This window comes from Lutra lutra, chromosome 11 (assembly GCF_902655055.1).
Source record: "Lutra lutra chromosome 11, mLutLut1.2, whole genome shotgun sequence".
NCBI classification, from domain to species: domain Eukaryota; kingdom Metazoa; phylum Chordata; class Mammalia; order Carnivora; family Mustelidae; genus Lutra; species Lutra lutra.
Window position 1 is genome coordinate 37373080 of NC_062288.1, and position 15577 is coordinate 37388656.

A 15577-nucleotide genomic window follows, 5' to 3' on the forward strand; every position below is an offset into this window, starting at 1 on the left:
AACTGGTATATCATATAGGTCCAGATGTTAAGTCAGGAAGACAGAACAATTTTTAATTTCTATTAACCTAATAATATAAACTCAAACCACATAAAGCATAAAGCAAAAAGTGACACCATGCTCAATAGAACATATGATACAAATGCAGTGTAGATAAGTTGGATCATTTCTATGCAGTTTTCTTAATTCCTGGGAGAAATGTGGCATTTAGGTATAAATCATTGTGCTTTAACATTTGATTCTTGTGAATTTCCTTGTGAAGAGCCTGATATGGAAGCACTGATTCTGCTAAAAAGCTCTCAAAGCACGCAGAGTCTTTTGTTTGTTGATATGCATTTTTGCTGGACAGAAACAAATATTGCCTTTCTAGGCTTTAGAATTTCAAAATGAACTAATCAACTTCTCCTGAATGGTGGCTATTGTACCACTTGATGGGGCATTTACATATTATTTGACACTTTCATTGATAACTACCCTCCTAACGGCACCATTTTTATCCTTGCAGAAATGATGACAAAGTTGGAATAGTTGGTTTATAGCCAGAGCTGATAAAGACTTCAAAATAGCGTACACTCCCCTTCTTGAAAGTATTTAGGAATCTCTGCAAGAAAAGAAATACTCAGCTCCTGTCTTTTCTCCCACCAGTTTATTTTCTGGCTACTTTTCTAACTTTACCAACTAGATAAAACTAGGAGTGGCACTAAGAGTTCATTCTTTTAAACAGTTCATGATATAGAATCCCCTTGCCATTTAAAATACTGTTTTTAATTTGGATATATAGCCGTGGCCCTAACCTCTGTCACTATTTTATTTTTATCTCTGTATATTTTATTTTTAAGAAAACTTTATATAACAGTAGGTTTCCGTGGTAGCACCAGGAGGCTGCTCAGGGCGTAGCCTGTGTGGTTAAATACTGACCGACTCTTTCCCCCTGCACTTTGGGGAGAGGAGGCTGACTGTGGGCTTGGTGAGTTTTTTTTTTTTTTTTTTTTTTTTTTTTTCAGATTTCTCATGCATTTGGAGAGTACGTATCTGGGGTTTTCCCATTGGCTTAAATGTTTCTGAGCTGAGACGATATTGTGAATATTTAACAGGGGATAAGACATAAATACTAACAAATCAGAATAGACAAAACTGCCACATCTGTATCAACAGGTAGCTGAGAAGTCTCATTCTAAGGGTTCCTTCAAAAAGCCTGGTAGGAAAACTATAATGGGCATCCTCGGGCAGGGAATTGGGGGCAACTGTCACTTGGTGACTTGGGGAAAAAATTTGTGATTTTCGCACTCTTCCGGTAGAAGACCTAAGATCTTAGATCTTAGAGAGTCCCTGGAAATGCTCTCTAACATCTGGCATCGTGAGGAATCCCATCATCTCTTCCACAGACAATATTTCCCTCGTTATAAACGGCCTGATTCTCTTGGAACTCTTCGACACTAAGTTCCAACCAAGAAGTAAAATGTCATTTTCTCTAATGCTACTTCAGAGAGTCCCTAGAACTCACAGGCCAGGATATAATTTTCTTCTAGAGAACTGGTTGGCTTCTTGGTAGCAGGTATTTTAGTTATGCATACATTTCTATGTAAAAATAATGACATTCTCACCCAATACCCAAACTGGAAATGAAACCCACCTTCAGTTTCTCAGGAGTGAAAGCGTTACACATAGTATAGTTGGACCAGGTTCGATTGTTCTCAGGATGCTTATACCACTCCCCATTCTCATCACAGTATTTTGTAACCTTTTCTGTTAATGAAACATAACAGTAATTACATTGCGATCTCAAAACACCAAGAAGGAAAAATAAGGCTTACAAGCCATTCCACAGCATTAATCACTTTATAGAACTTGAATGTGAACATAGGTCAAAGGAGACTACCATGAATCATGCATTTTACAAGATGTTTTAGTACGTGTTGTCTCGTTTTATCTTCAGCAAAGCCAAGTAAAGCAGAGGTTGCTATCTCCGCTTTACAAACAGGAAACAGAGTGAGAGAGGTTATAGAGTCTGAAGTCACCAGAGAGTGGGTCAGCTGGGATCTAATCTCAGGCCCATCGCATTCAGAAGTGCTACCTATACTGTACCTCATATTTTTTAACAAATCCTACATTTCTGATTTTAGATAGGAACTATGTGAGACTGGCAAGATCATACTTTTCTTCATTTACATGCTTAATGTAAATTTGTTAGAAAGTTACATAGAAGAATTTTAAATTGTGAATTTGCTGAGACAAAAGATCAGACAAAAACTATTTAAAGAATCACCATTGGACCCCAACAATATTTCAGAAAGGGTTAGGACTAATCAGCGTAGAAAAACTGATATTGACAACTGGTCCATGGTTTTGCTAATGCTATTTGTCAAAGATGACCATTCCAAGCTTATTTGCAATTTTAAAAAAGTGGCTTGTAATGAAGCATTTTATCTTTATTGTATTGTCAGAAAGTAGCTTACTATTTTATCAAAAGGAAATAAATTCTGACAAAGCTATTTAGCTACAAAAGGCAAATTCTATGGAGGAGGGTGGGATGTTCCTCCTGAAAAATCTGTTCCAATCATGCACAAGACTGTAGGAGATATTATTTTGTTCTGATGTCACCAAAGTCTGGGTCTAGGCATTTCCTGGTTCTACCCATTGCAGCTATAAGAACTTGTCCTTTTCCATCTGGCAAATCTTTAAGTATTTGAAGAAAGGATATGTCTACTCTAACTTCCTTTTCCAAACCAAACATCCCCATTTACTCACAATACACAGCTTGGTGTCCCTTCACTGCCAGGAGCCACTCGGCATGTGCTCGATATTGGTATTTCCCTCTGAAATACTCTGTTTGGACTGCCCCATGAAGAGGACAGCATGCTCATTTCACTCCAGATCCACAACAGGGAGCTTTTTATAGATTCTCAGACCCAATCCCCAGAGATTCAAATTTGCTTATCTGAAGAGGTAACCAGGCATCAGCATTTAAAAAAGCTCACCAATTCCGAAAGATATCAAGGTTGAGAATCATGGTCCTAAACTGTATATTGACCTTCTTGCCTCTTTGCCATTAACGTTGATTGAGTGTTTGACATTAAGGGCAGCGCCTTAAGCATATCCTTGTTAAATGTGCTTTTTACATTCTAGCATATTCCTACAGGCTACCAGCCTCTTTTGAATTTCAGTGCTGTTATTCACTCTATCACGACCTGTCTTTTACCAAACACTTCATCTTAAAATGAAATCTCTGTCATTTCATTAAACTGTTTTGTTTATTATTAAAATATAGCCTTGGGTCAATGGTAAAATCCTAACGAATTTAAGTGTTGGATATACATATTTTTAAGATTTTTTTTTTCTTTTGAAGTGGATTTTTCCCCCACTTGAGAGGGTTCTTTCTAAAAACCAGGCTGATAAGATGGATCTATGCCTGGAAGTCCCTGTTTTGCTGACCAAAAACTTGCCTTTTAGTCAATAATATAGCCACTTTGGCAAGAGCCCATTGCTGCTCTGTAATGGCCCTGTAGCCTCTATTACAGAAAAGCTCTTTATGCCAATCAAGTTATCTCTAATGTAGTTGTCAAGTCCAGATGAATGAAGCATCATTTATTGGGAAGAGTCAGTAAAAGCCAGAAAGATGATCATCAAACAGCACTGAGTTGGAGTTTACAGGAAAGTAGTGCTGAGGAGGGCAGGGCACTCAGCCTTTCCTCTTTGCACAATGAAAATTTTCAGATGTGGCTGGCTTGAATTGGTCTTTAAAGTAGTCCCCTGTAATCTCATTTTCATTATCTCTGTCTTACTGGGGTAGAATTTCAGATCTCATCCTTGTTGGAAGTGCCAAAGCATTTCTTAAACACTGACACAGGGATAGATTAATTTCTCTGCTCTAATCTGGATTCCGGAAACTTTCTTGCCTAGATTTTACCATTTGATGATTGTTTTCTATCTTAACTGAAATTCTCACTTTTGTAACCTCTTGTCATTCATACCCAGTGAGCAAAGGTACACAGATGGATGGACTGGTTGACCATGAAAAGTGGTAGAAACTCTGACCAAGCAACTTGTGGAAAAATCTGAAAGTCAGGGTTGTTTTTTCCTAGTCTCTTACACGTGAAACAAACACTGATTCCTCTCTTCAAAATGCTATTTCTAGTTCAGACCAGATAATTCAGTGAAGATCCTTCTTGTCAGGACCTTCCCTTCCACTAACTGAATGTTCCTCTTCCATGGAACCACTTCCAAAAGGATACTGAAGGAAGGAGGAAAATGAGCACTGTGAAGTGTGGAGGGCTCACTGTGTTCTATATTACATCTTGTGAGAAGAGGTCTGGAGCTTGAGGTGGAATGACCTGCTCCCCTGGGGCCCCCACCAGCCAGTTCATCGTGTGTGGGGCAGCTTAAATACACTCTGCAGCCTCAGGCTCGCTTGACTCGCCACAAACCTCGCCTGTTAACTGGGGCTTAGTGCTGTGCCTGTAGCTTCCATTCATCATGGGGGTCTCTTTTATAACTAAGATATATACTCCCTTTTCAGTCTCTTAATCTCGGTTAATCCTTCAATGGGACAGATTTTCTATCTAGTTTCTCAGAACAAAGTTTTTCTGGCCCCAACACCGCTAGTCCCTGAAGCTGGCTGGCTACTGCTTTTTATCCCTCTGGGACTCGCCTTCCTCCATTGTCTGTATCAGTCTCATCTGATGCCGCTGGTACAGCTACTCAGTGTACTGGCTGAACTTTCCAGGCATCCACTTCTTTCTTTATTTCTTTTTCTTTATTTTCTTTTCTTAACACACTTTCATCTTGACTGCATGTTTCATCATAAGCAGAACTTTAAGAGATCCTCATGTCCAGGTTATACTCCAAACTAATTAATTCAGAATGTCTGGGGTGGTACCAGGCATCAGGATTTTGATAAGTTTTCAAGGTTCTTAGCCAAGTCGAGAATCACTCACCACCAGCCCCTATCCAAATCCATTCCCGGTCCTTCACGTGTCTATTCTCTGGCCTGAGGCTGTAAGACAAATTCAGATATCTCTTTCCACATTCTTTGCGTTGCTCCTGACCACTAACCACTGAGCATCATGGATTCCAGACCTCGAATCTATCTGGATAGCTGACGTTTCTGAGATATGTTGCATCAGCCCCCCTAGCTTCTTCCTTACTCCACTTGGTGAGTACCCCTAGACTCTCATCCTCTCTATGTATCCTGATTCAATTTCCAATTATACCAGTGTGGCTGGATGAAGGCCTGAAGAAAAAACATATCTTCCCTAGGAAATTAACTTTTTTTTTTTTTTAAAGTATTCAAAGTACTTTTAATCTGCATGAGTGAGTGTGCATGGGGAATTAGAAATACTGTTTCTCAAATGCTTTTCCAAAGCTGTTGTACTGATTTATAAAGAGAGGGTTAGGTAAGAGCTCAGGAGACTTGGTTCACTTGCAATTTTGTGTCAAATATTGTGTGAGTATATACATTTAGATAATATACATGAAATTGTTTTGAAAAGTAAAAAATGATACTCAGTGAGAAGTATTCCTATGTTACTTTTATAACTAAAATGAATTTGGTGTCACTTATTTATTTAACACACATTTGTTGACCATTCACGTTGTGCAGGGCCTGGAGGGGGATGTTAGTATGATCCATTCATTTTATCATTAGTTTTATTTACCGAACATTAATAATTAACATTAATAATCTACTGTTGGAACAGAAATCTAGCAAGTGTCTAGAGTTACTATCTTCTGATTATTTCTTTTCCTTTACACATGACAGTTTTATATAACTTCCAGTGTTACATAAAATTTCCATTGTGTGTGCTCTACCAGTCTCATATACAGAAAGTCTAGATCAAGTATTTGCATAAGTCACCAAATGTGCAACAGCTGAAAACTGAATAACAACCACCTTTAAATAAAACTTCAAGGTTAAAAAATTAATTTAAAATTTTATTAAAATTTAAAATTAAATATTTGAAATATATAAAAATCTAACTTTCATTTAGAATTGGAGACCCATGTACACATTGGACCAGTAACATGACCTAAAAAATAAGGAGAGCTTGAAATACTTGTACAACTGGGTGATATTTCACATGAAGAAAGGCTTCCGAAAGTGCTGAAACATTTAGAGTATGATTAGATAGGTATCCTTTACATCTGATTTTCTTTTCAGAACCATGAAAATTCTAAAGGCTTTATAGCAAAATATGAAATATTTTACCTGTTGGATCAAAGTCTGGAAAGTAATCTGGGCAGTACTGATGGGACAATACTCCAGCCGGTGTATCATCCCAACACAGCCATCCATCCCATGTACGGTTGCAATACGGACCTGATGATTAAGAAAGAAATTAATATTGACGTTGGAAAAAGTTGCAGAATCATCAACAGGACTTAACAGTGTTCGATAGGATCTAGCCATTTAATAGTTATTCTGGAGCTCTCTATGTGCATATGGAATATTAGAAAGAACAGCAGCAGCAACAAAATAAAGATATTAACTTTACCAACTCTTAATCAAATTTACATTTTTATAGGTTTTCTCCATTTGCTCTTCAAAAGACATGTATGTCATCTGTATGGAATCTTTCCTCCAAAATCTTTCCTTTAAAATATCTTCAGAGGGGCGCCTGGGTGGCTCAGTGGGCTAAAGCCTCTGCCTTCGGCTCAGGTCATGATCTCAGGGTCCTGGGATCAACCCTGCATCAGAATCTCTGCTCAGCGGGGAGCCTGCTTCCATTCCTCTCTCTGCCTGCCTCTCTGCCTGCTTGTGGTCTCTGTCTGTCAAATAAATGAATAAAATCTTTAAAAAAAAAGAAAATATCTTCAGAAATGCTGCAAAGAAATCTTGCGAAAGTATATGCAATATCACCCCTGGATAAGAGGCTTAATTTGAAAAAATTCTATGGCTTTAGAACATACAGATCTTCCTAAACATTAATTTAAAATTGGTTGCCTTGGATGGCTCTATTCATAATTTTTTTAAAGATCTATTTATTTTCTTGAGAGAGAAAGCAAGAGAGTACACACAAGAGCAGGGGAGGAGCAGAGGGAGACGGCAAGAGAAAATCCTCAGACTCCCCGCTGAGTACAGAGTCTGACTCAGGGTTTAATCCCACAACCCTGAGATCATGACCTGTGCCGAAATCAGGAGTCAGATGCTTAACAGACTGAGCCTCCCAGACATCCCTTGGATAAGTCTATTCTTAATCCAAGGGTTTAAAATTCAATTGTTCAAAATTCCTATTGGAGTTGCAATTGTAGACAGTTAACAGGTTACGTATAAAACTAGTCTTATTATTTTAGAATCACACTTTATTAGTGACTAAAGTAATGCTCAGTTTATGTATTTATCAGCTTTGGCTCCAAGTAGTTTCTCACTCCTTTCAAAATTTAATCTACCTACACGTGTACCTAACACGTGAAGATTTGCCTCTATAAAGCTATTCAAAAGAATAAGACTCAGCCTTTGAAGTCAGTTCTTAGAAAGAAAGAGAGAGAGAGAGAAAGAAAGGAAGGAAAGAAGGAAGGAAGGAAGGAAAGAAGGAAGGAAGGAAGGAAGTGGATGGAAGGAAGGAGGAGGGACAAGAAAGAAAGAGGAGACAGATGGGGACGGAGGGAAGGAAGGTGGGAGGGAGGGAGGGAGGAGAAAGAAAAGAATAGAAAAGAAAAGAGCAAAAAGATTAAAAAGAAAAGAAAAAAGAAATCTCAATATAATGATCATAGTATGAAAGTTCAACCTCCCAAAATGATTAGGACTGAAGTGAAGGAGCCTGCTCTCGCTTGATCTCTGAAAATAAATTTCATGTTTCTATCATTTCATTTGTTTCAGAGGAATGGTTTGTCTTTGGGCAGAGCCACATCTAATAACTTTTCAGGTTCTTAAAAAACATTAAAACTATGCAGACGGAAGAATAACATGTATCTGTCTTTTAATTGTCTTGAGTTTTGTTTAAAGGAAAATGCTAAAAATAGGAACTAGAAATAAAAACTTTAATTATTTGAAGACAAACCACACATAGAAATAGAATATACTTAAGAAATATTCTCCCTACCAAGTGGTGTTATCTTAGAATATACAAGGTACACATGGTCTTGTTGGGACTTTTCAAATGCTTTAGGGGACAGGGGAGAGAACTGGATGTAGTAATGTTTGGCAATCGCATAGCCTTCTATAGTTAATAGAATGAGCTTGGTTCTGAAAATATTTGAACAGTCCCCCAGAGCATTCTAGAGAAGGTGATAGATAAACAATGCCTGCCTAGGATTTTACTAAGTCCTCTGAGAACTGGGGGTAGAAAAGAGAAAGGAATAGCCAGAATTGCCAACCCATTGACAGTTAAGGGAAGATACTGCCTCATTAACCCAAGCAAGACAGGGTTTTGACAGGATTGACCTGAGGCTAATTCTCTGCCCAATATTTTCCACTTCCCTTCCTGTCATTTTCCAGTTCCTCTCCATCACTTAGCCCTGTATTGTTCCTCCTTGCCAGGTGTGAATGCTGAGTTATTGTAGTAATTTTGTCATCGGTGCTGCTGTTAGCCCAAAACCAGTTGGGTGAGCCTGGGCAAACAAAGTAGACCTGTCTCCAACATGAAATACACAAACATACCATAATTTGAAAACCACTATTAAAAATGCTGGCATATTAAAATTAGTCAAAACATATTTATCCATGGAAGAAAATGAGCCTTTAATGATGCTTGAAAACAAATTTGCGGACATCCATCTTCTTACCTTCTCCTTGGTATGGGGGTAACTGCTGCATGCGGTCATAGCATTTGTACTGCGCATCCGACATTTTCTTTCGTCCTAGGACGTACAGAAATGGCTCGGACTTCATATCAGGAGGGTAGGTGTTATTCGAATTGGCAGGAAGAATTGGGGTTGGGTGCTGTATTTAAAAAAAACATCGGTTACTTATACAGAGTGGGAATGGGTGTATACAAAAATAAATGAAACAATCAAAAAGTTTGAAAACATTTTCCTTCATGAGTAACAATTATGAATAGTCTCCACATAGGATATTTTTCTTCATAACTAAAAAGTATATTTATATTTCATCTACAAATTCCACCTACAAATTTCATATTTGTATTTGTTCCATTCACTGATAAAAATGTATAGCACCCACCCAAACTCATGCAGTCTTTATCGTATAAGATTGTTTTAATTTTATTATCACTGTAAAGTTTAGAAGTAAACAAAACAAATAACCTGATTTCCAAAAAATACTAACATTAAATCAATTTTGCCTTCTTTGGAACTTCTAATAATCATGAGTCATACTATTAAAAATAGATATATTACTGCAATAAATAAGCTTTTATATTAGATTATTTTAGCTTTTTAAAAATTTGTGCTTAGAATATGTACACTGCCAAAAATTCACCCCAGTTATTCCACAGAACGAACAAAATCTGTTCTTCTGAGATATTCTGCGTTTGATGCTTGGCCTCAATATCTTTGATTTGGTTTCATCAGCAGATGACTTACACAGGGTATTTATTCTCACTACTGAAAACCAATGTAAATCTTAAATATTTCTCCTAGTGCTTCTGCCTTTTTGGTTCAGGTGGACAAGGGTCACGATTACCATCTAACACATCATCCCAAGCTGTGTTTCTATAGAGTTCAATCTCTTTTGTGGCCATGATGTTTTGGTGGTGTCTGAATCTGTGATTTTCTATATCCATGTTCCGCATAGAGACTTTTTTCAGAGAAGACTGAAAGCTTCAGCCTGCACTGACTTTTCTTCTTCAAAAGTTAGGAATACTCCTTGCTCTCTTTCTATCACACCTGTTAAATACACTGTTTATTTGGCCTTATTCTGTCTAAATTATTCTAAGATTAAAGTTTCCCCAAATGTACGGATGGCAGAAATAGCGTTAGGTACTTTTTTTTTTTTATCCTCACAGTCTCTAAAACAAACTCGTTTTTATTAAGTTGAGCTGTATAGGTCAGGCAACTCATAGGAGAACCACACTGTTTTCCAGTGTGTGTCATTGTGAAGACGGGCGTCCTGTCTTATAAGATAGCGTGGCACTAAATGCTAAACTATACAGTGCATGATACAACAACAATTCAGAACAGACAGAGGGCAGAGAGCAAAAACAGTCAGGGATGACTACAGATAAAAAGGGAGAATTTGAATTGGACTTTGAGTGCCTGCCCAGGCCGAGGAGAGGGAAAGCTTTCTGGATGGAGGGAAAGGAACGCGTCTAAGTCCCAGAGGTAGGAAATGACATGCGTGAGACACTGCAAGGAAACCATTCTTCCTGGAGGGGAGCATCTTTGGGGGTTAGTAATAAATGGAGTCAAGGAAAATCCGGTAATACAGAGCCCTAAGAAAATAAATACAAAGTGCATGGTGCAATGAAAGGTTCAATACATTTTAGCTAATGTTACTACAACATGACAATAAAATAAAGATCTCATGCCAGTTTTCGATCAGTGAAGGTTGCCAAAGGAAAGTGTTAGTAAAATTCATGTGGTGGTCATCAGATGTCCACAGATCAGAGCTGGGGAGGGAGCCAGGAAGCCCAAGGCATGGACTGGATCACAGGAGGAGGGAGCAGGGAAGCACAGCCCTCAGCATTTTCTCAAATAATAAAAAGATATATTTGAATATAAGGAAATACAAGGAAAGGAGAACAGTAATAGTCTGATAGCTCTGATATTTTAACCTATATAATGGAAAAAATGGGAGGGCCCTGAGAAGGGAGAAGTTGGGCAAAGAAAACCTTAGAGCGGGAAGAAGGTAAGTTCTCTTTTGTACTTGTTTTGAAGGTGCCAGCAAGCCATCTAAGCAGAAATTGCTTGCCAACAGAAGAGGTTCTGAATACTTGATACTTCTAACTCTAGATGGACACTTACTGTGAGTATGGCTGATACTACTCTTTAACTATTAGGATTATTTCTAATTTTAATGCCTCTTGAGTGTATGACAATGAAAAGAGAAATTAATATACTGACAGAAATTATTTAAAAATGTACAGATCCTTTACCAATGTAGTTGAACATCATTGTGCAGTCATATGACCCTTTCTTTCTTATTTTAAGACCAACCAATTGGCAAATAGTCATTATTTGCTAGGAAGTCAAGCATTATGCTAGAAACTGAGGGTACAGTGCTGGATAAAACAAGCATAGATCCTGCCCTCGTGGAGCTTACAGACTAGCAAGAAAGACCAACATCATAAAATATTTTCAGACACCAGAAATTGTGACGGTAAAGAATCATCAATCACTGAATGCTCAGAAATTCCTTCAGGAATTGGAATGTGTTTTGGGGGTAACAAAGACATATTTTGAAGAGATTTCATGTTAAGACTTCATTTTGGATTGTATGAACCTACATTTGTATGAACACATGTGTCTGTGCATGTTTTAATAATCTCACTAGAGATCACCATAACCATGGTCTTTAATAGATCATTGTGTTCCTCACAATAAGAGATATTAATTACACGTTAACCTTGGGCATCTATTTTACATTTTTTGTGCCTCTATTCTTAGAATCTTTCATTGACATGAGAATTATCATTTCATATATTACTTCTTTATGGGCCATCTTTCTCACATATTCAAATCATATTAGAAGATGGAATGTGATGTCATATATAAATATTTATATTTTAGATATTAGGGACTATTTTGTTTAAGTTTGGCATTCTTTCCAGAAGTAACATTCTGAATTCTATCTTTAAATGGACTGGGCAACCAGTTAAGAAATGTTCCTGGAAACCATGGGTGGGCATTATGTACAAAGATATCAAGAGGAAAACCCTGTACTTGTAGTTTCAATTACAGCATTATTTGTTCTAATGCAGTTTTAACACTAGTAACAGTATAGATATGACCATCTGAAAGAGCAGGTGTTGTTCATGTGGACGATAGTAGCATCAATCTTACCATTCTTGCAATATTGAAACAAACTCCAGTGAACTTGGTTTGGAGCCTGGTTCCATAGAGATTGTTTCAACACTGAAGGAATGAGAAATTAGAACTCCTGTTGTAGATAAGCCATAGTGGTCTGAGTCTGCTCCTTGTCTGGTTCGTGTGTGAGCTTGATGATGGAATTTTTCCAGTGGTAACTGAATGTTTCAGTGATTTTTTTCTGAAAATAACATACACGTTGAGGAATTCTGTCTATGTAGGTGGACATAGACAGATAATTCTTTTAATATATATATAAAATTCCAAAAATGGAATTACTACTGCTTGACAATAATACATATGCAAATTTCATAAAGTTCATTGGACATACACACTTTTTGCTGACAATTTTGTACCAATAAAAATGGCTAGTGAGGTGGTAGAGTTTTCAGCAATATAGAGGCAAAATAGAAGCATAGTGAGTAGATAAGACCACCAAGCAATGTGAAAGACTTAAAAAAAATTTTACCTATCATAAGTATTACATTTATGTTATATATTTGGGGTATAAATAAATATTTTGTGCTCACGTGAGGATAGAGATGAGATATTAAGGGCACATTGCTTTTGTGGATAAAGATTGGTGCCCAAAGCTTTGCATACATCTTACATGATTTTTCCAAAGCAAAACAAAAAACAACCTCTTAATTGTTGTCCCGTGTAGCAGTTTAGCCGCCGTATATGTGATGTCACTTCTAAAGGTACAAGCAAATGGCGCCACAAATACGACTGCCAAGCTGCCACCAATACCTGTAGTCCTCAGCCGAAACACCGCTGGTTCTTTCGGGTAATAAATACTCTGCTTCCCACATGCCGGGTACTGTTCTAGGTGCTGGAGATTCAGCAGTGAAGAAGACTAGCAAGGTCCCTGCCCTCATGGGGCTTACATTCTAGGTTTTGTGCACACTCGTCGTGGAGTTTAGTGGAAAGCAATCTGGTTTGAATGGTCATGGAGTCAAGGAATTCCTACTTTGATGTAAGACAACCAGCCTACTTTTGGGTTACAGGTGGTTTCTAGAAGCACAGAGACAAAAATAATTACAGGACTGTTCTGTGTAAAACTTTAAGAAACGGTCCATCTCTTCAGTGGTTTAAACCTAATGAATGTGGGAACCCATGCAATGGTGCTAGCATAGGGAAGGATTCCTAATGATTGTCAGAGACAGAACTACTCTAAAAGGAACATGATACTAGAATCCACAAACTGATAGAACCAACAGGATTCTGATGTCACCATCCTTAATACTGACAATGTAGATGTTAGGATTTTATTTGTAGGTTTCAGTTACTTACACTTTTCAAAATAACAATGGATAAAACAGAACTTTGTAAAGTATTAGCCCTGGTTTTTCCAGGTAGCATCAGATGGTTGGTGTCCTATGTACTTTCTATGTAAGCATTATATAAACAGCAAAACTGCTGCATAATGATAAATTCTAAGCAAATAAGGGAATGCAGCTTAGGTAACAACAGAATGCTTCTCCAAAGAATCTAGTTTTTCTATATCCTCATCATCATTGTTATAATTATCATCATCACTACATTTTTGAGGCTCAATATATGTCAAGCACTGTCCTAAGTCTATTTATTGCATTACTATAGGTAAGGGAGAGGAAGTGAGGGGATGGTTTTGCTTAATGTAAACTTAGGCTCATGGAATGTGGTAACAAACTGGTACTTTAAAGGGCATTTGGAAATCAGGTTGGTAGAATTCAACAGACACACTCATAGTGGTTTTTTAAACCCATGTACTTAAGAAATAATATTTTATAGTGATTTAAATCAATATCACTTTATTAAAAAATTTAATTTTCTTGGAGGAGTATCCATTGTGGAACACAATTAATGTTTTAGGAGGAATTTTTTATGGAAGAATTCTCCAAATCAAATATATGAACCAAATATAGGATAAAGAAGCAAATTTCTCTGTCACAGCAGAGAGCACAAAATCACTCAGGTACCCTGTGCAGCATGTTTGCTAGCAAAGAGATGCTCACAAACCAGAAAACTTTTCTGTCCATGGCTCAAATATGTGAAATCCTTTTAATGTCTGAATTTTAAGATATATTGGGTAAAAGTTTTGAATAACATATCAGAAATGATCTCTCATCTTTGCAGTAGTATTCAAACTGTCTTATTCGTATTGAGTAAGTTACTTTAGTAACTTAGTAACTACTTTTCTTCTGTCACTGTCGAATATAATTATATGGTTTATGAAATAAAATTATTTAGAAATATTTACATGTAATTGATCACAAGGGTTTAATTTAAGCTCTAAAAATAATAATATCAATTATGAATTGGCATATACCACTATTTCTGCAACTATAGAATCTCATATAAGTCATGGGCATTTAGAGACAAAATTAAATATGCTAGTAGTTCCTACAATATTCTTGTTTAAGTGTTTTTATTATATTTACAATGACATGAAGTTACTTGCATTTCCAAATACTAGATTACTTTTAGCAAATTATACTGTATTTCATCTAAAGATTAAAATAATACAACAATATTACATAATAAAATAGACTATACTCATTATCCAAGTAGATACAAAAGGGCCACATTAACAATCATACCCATAAACCATTTATTTAATGTATAACATTACAAAATAAAAATTCCCTTAAAAATGAGATGAACATTTTAGGAATATTAGTACTTTTCCCTGAATAATGTTAAGAGAAATAGTTTATGCAAACTTGTAAGCCTATGACTACTCATGAATTAAAATGTAGGTCCTGGAACCCTGGGAAAGTTTTGTTTAGGTGACTATAATAATATCAGGTACTGACTGATTTTTATTGCCCCTATGATTCATTGGTCACTGTTGTTCTGATGTGCTAGAAAGGATAAGGATCAAGACAACTCCTAATTTATTTATGTAAAATTTACTCATCTCTCTTTCATGTGTGTTGTGGAAGCTGATATGATGGTGGGTTAGTGAAGTCAACACAAATAAACGACAGGCCCCGGTAGCATTTTCTAAGATAATTGCAGTTCTGACTACTTGCTAACCATTTAGGAATAAAACAATATAAAAGCTCATAAATTGGACATGATTTAAGAGGTTAGAGAAAGAGTTATGAAATGACATTGGTCTGTTAAGACTTAAGATTCTTAGTTTTTTTTGAGGGATGCATTTAAAATTAATAACCTGACTGAAAGTGTACAGATGTTTGAAAAAGACAGGAGCCTAGAAACTGCGTTTCAAATCCACCTAACATGAAAAATGTTTTACCCAAGAACAATATTAACCTTTCATGTTAAATTCCAAGATAATGTGGATATGTTTCAAGTTAATGCTAAAGTTTTGTAAACAGAGCTCACATTTCTCAGTGAACCATAACACTAATCTAAATCGTGAAAATTCAGAGTGGGGATCTGTTAACAAAATATCAAGAAAAGGATAGTTTTGAGGAACTTATGGCTGGTGGAACTTAGTTTTGGCAAAATGTCTACCCTTCCAAATGTCCATTCAATCATACGCTCTATTTCAGCATTCTTGATTAATGTAGCTTAAAAATGATGTTTTACTTACGTTTAGAAAAATGAAGAGTACCAAACACCGGCGTGTGAATGTGAACTTCATTTTTGGTTTTTGAAGATGGTCGTCCAAATCCTAGAAAAATATACATGTAACAAAGACATT

The 15577-nt window shown here is 36.7% G+C and overlaps 1 protein-coding gene across 1 annotated transcript in view; it reads right to left on the reverse strand.

Moving 5' to 3' along the window:
* The window catches only part of CALCR (calcitonin receptor), a 154815-nt gene that overhangs the window by 47429 nt on the left and 91809 nt on the right, over positions 1–15577 (reverse strand). The window contains exons 3-6 of the mRNA XM_047695792.1: positions 15467–15547; positions 8722–8878; positions 6206–6316; positions 1634–1746 (exon numbers count right to left, since the gene is read on the reverse strand). Of these exons, the coding sequence (XP_047551748.1) occupies positions 1634–1746; positions 6206–6316; positions 8722–8878; positions 15467–15517 (432 nt within the window). The 5' untranslated portion in view covers positions 15518–15547. The remainder of the gene's footprint in view (positions 1–1633; positions 1747–6205; positions 6317–8721; positions 8879–15466; positions 15548–15577) is intronic.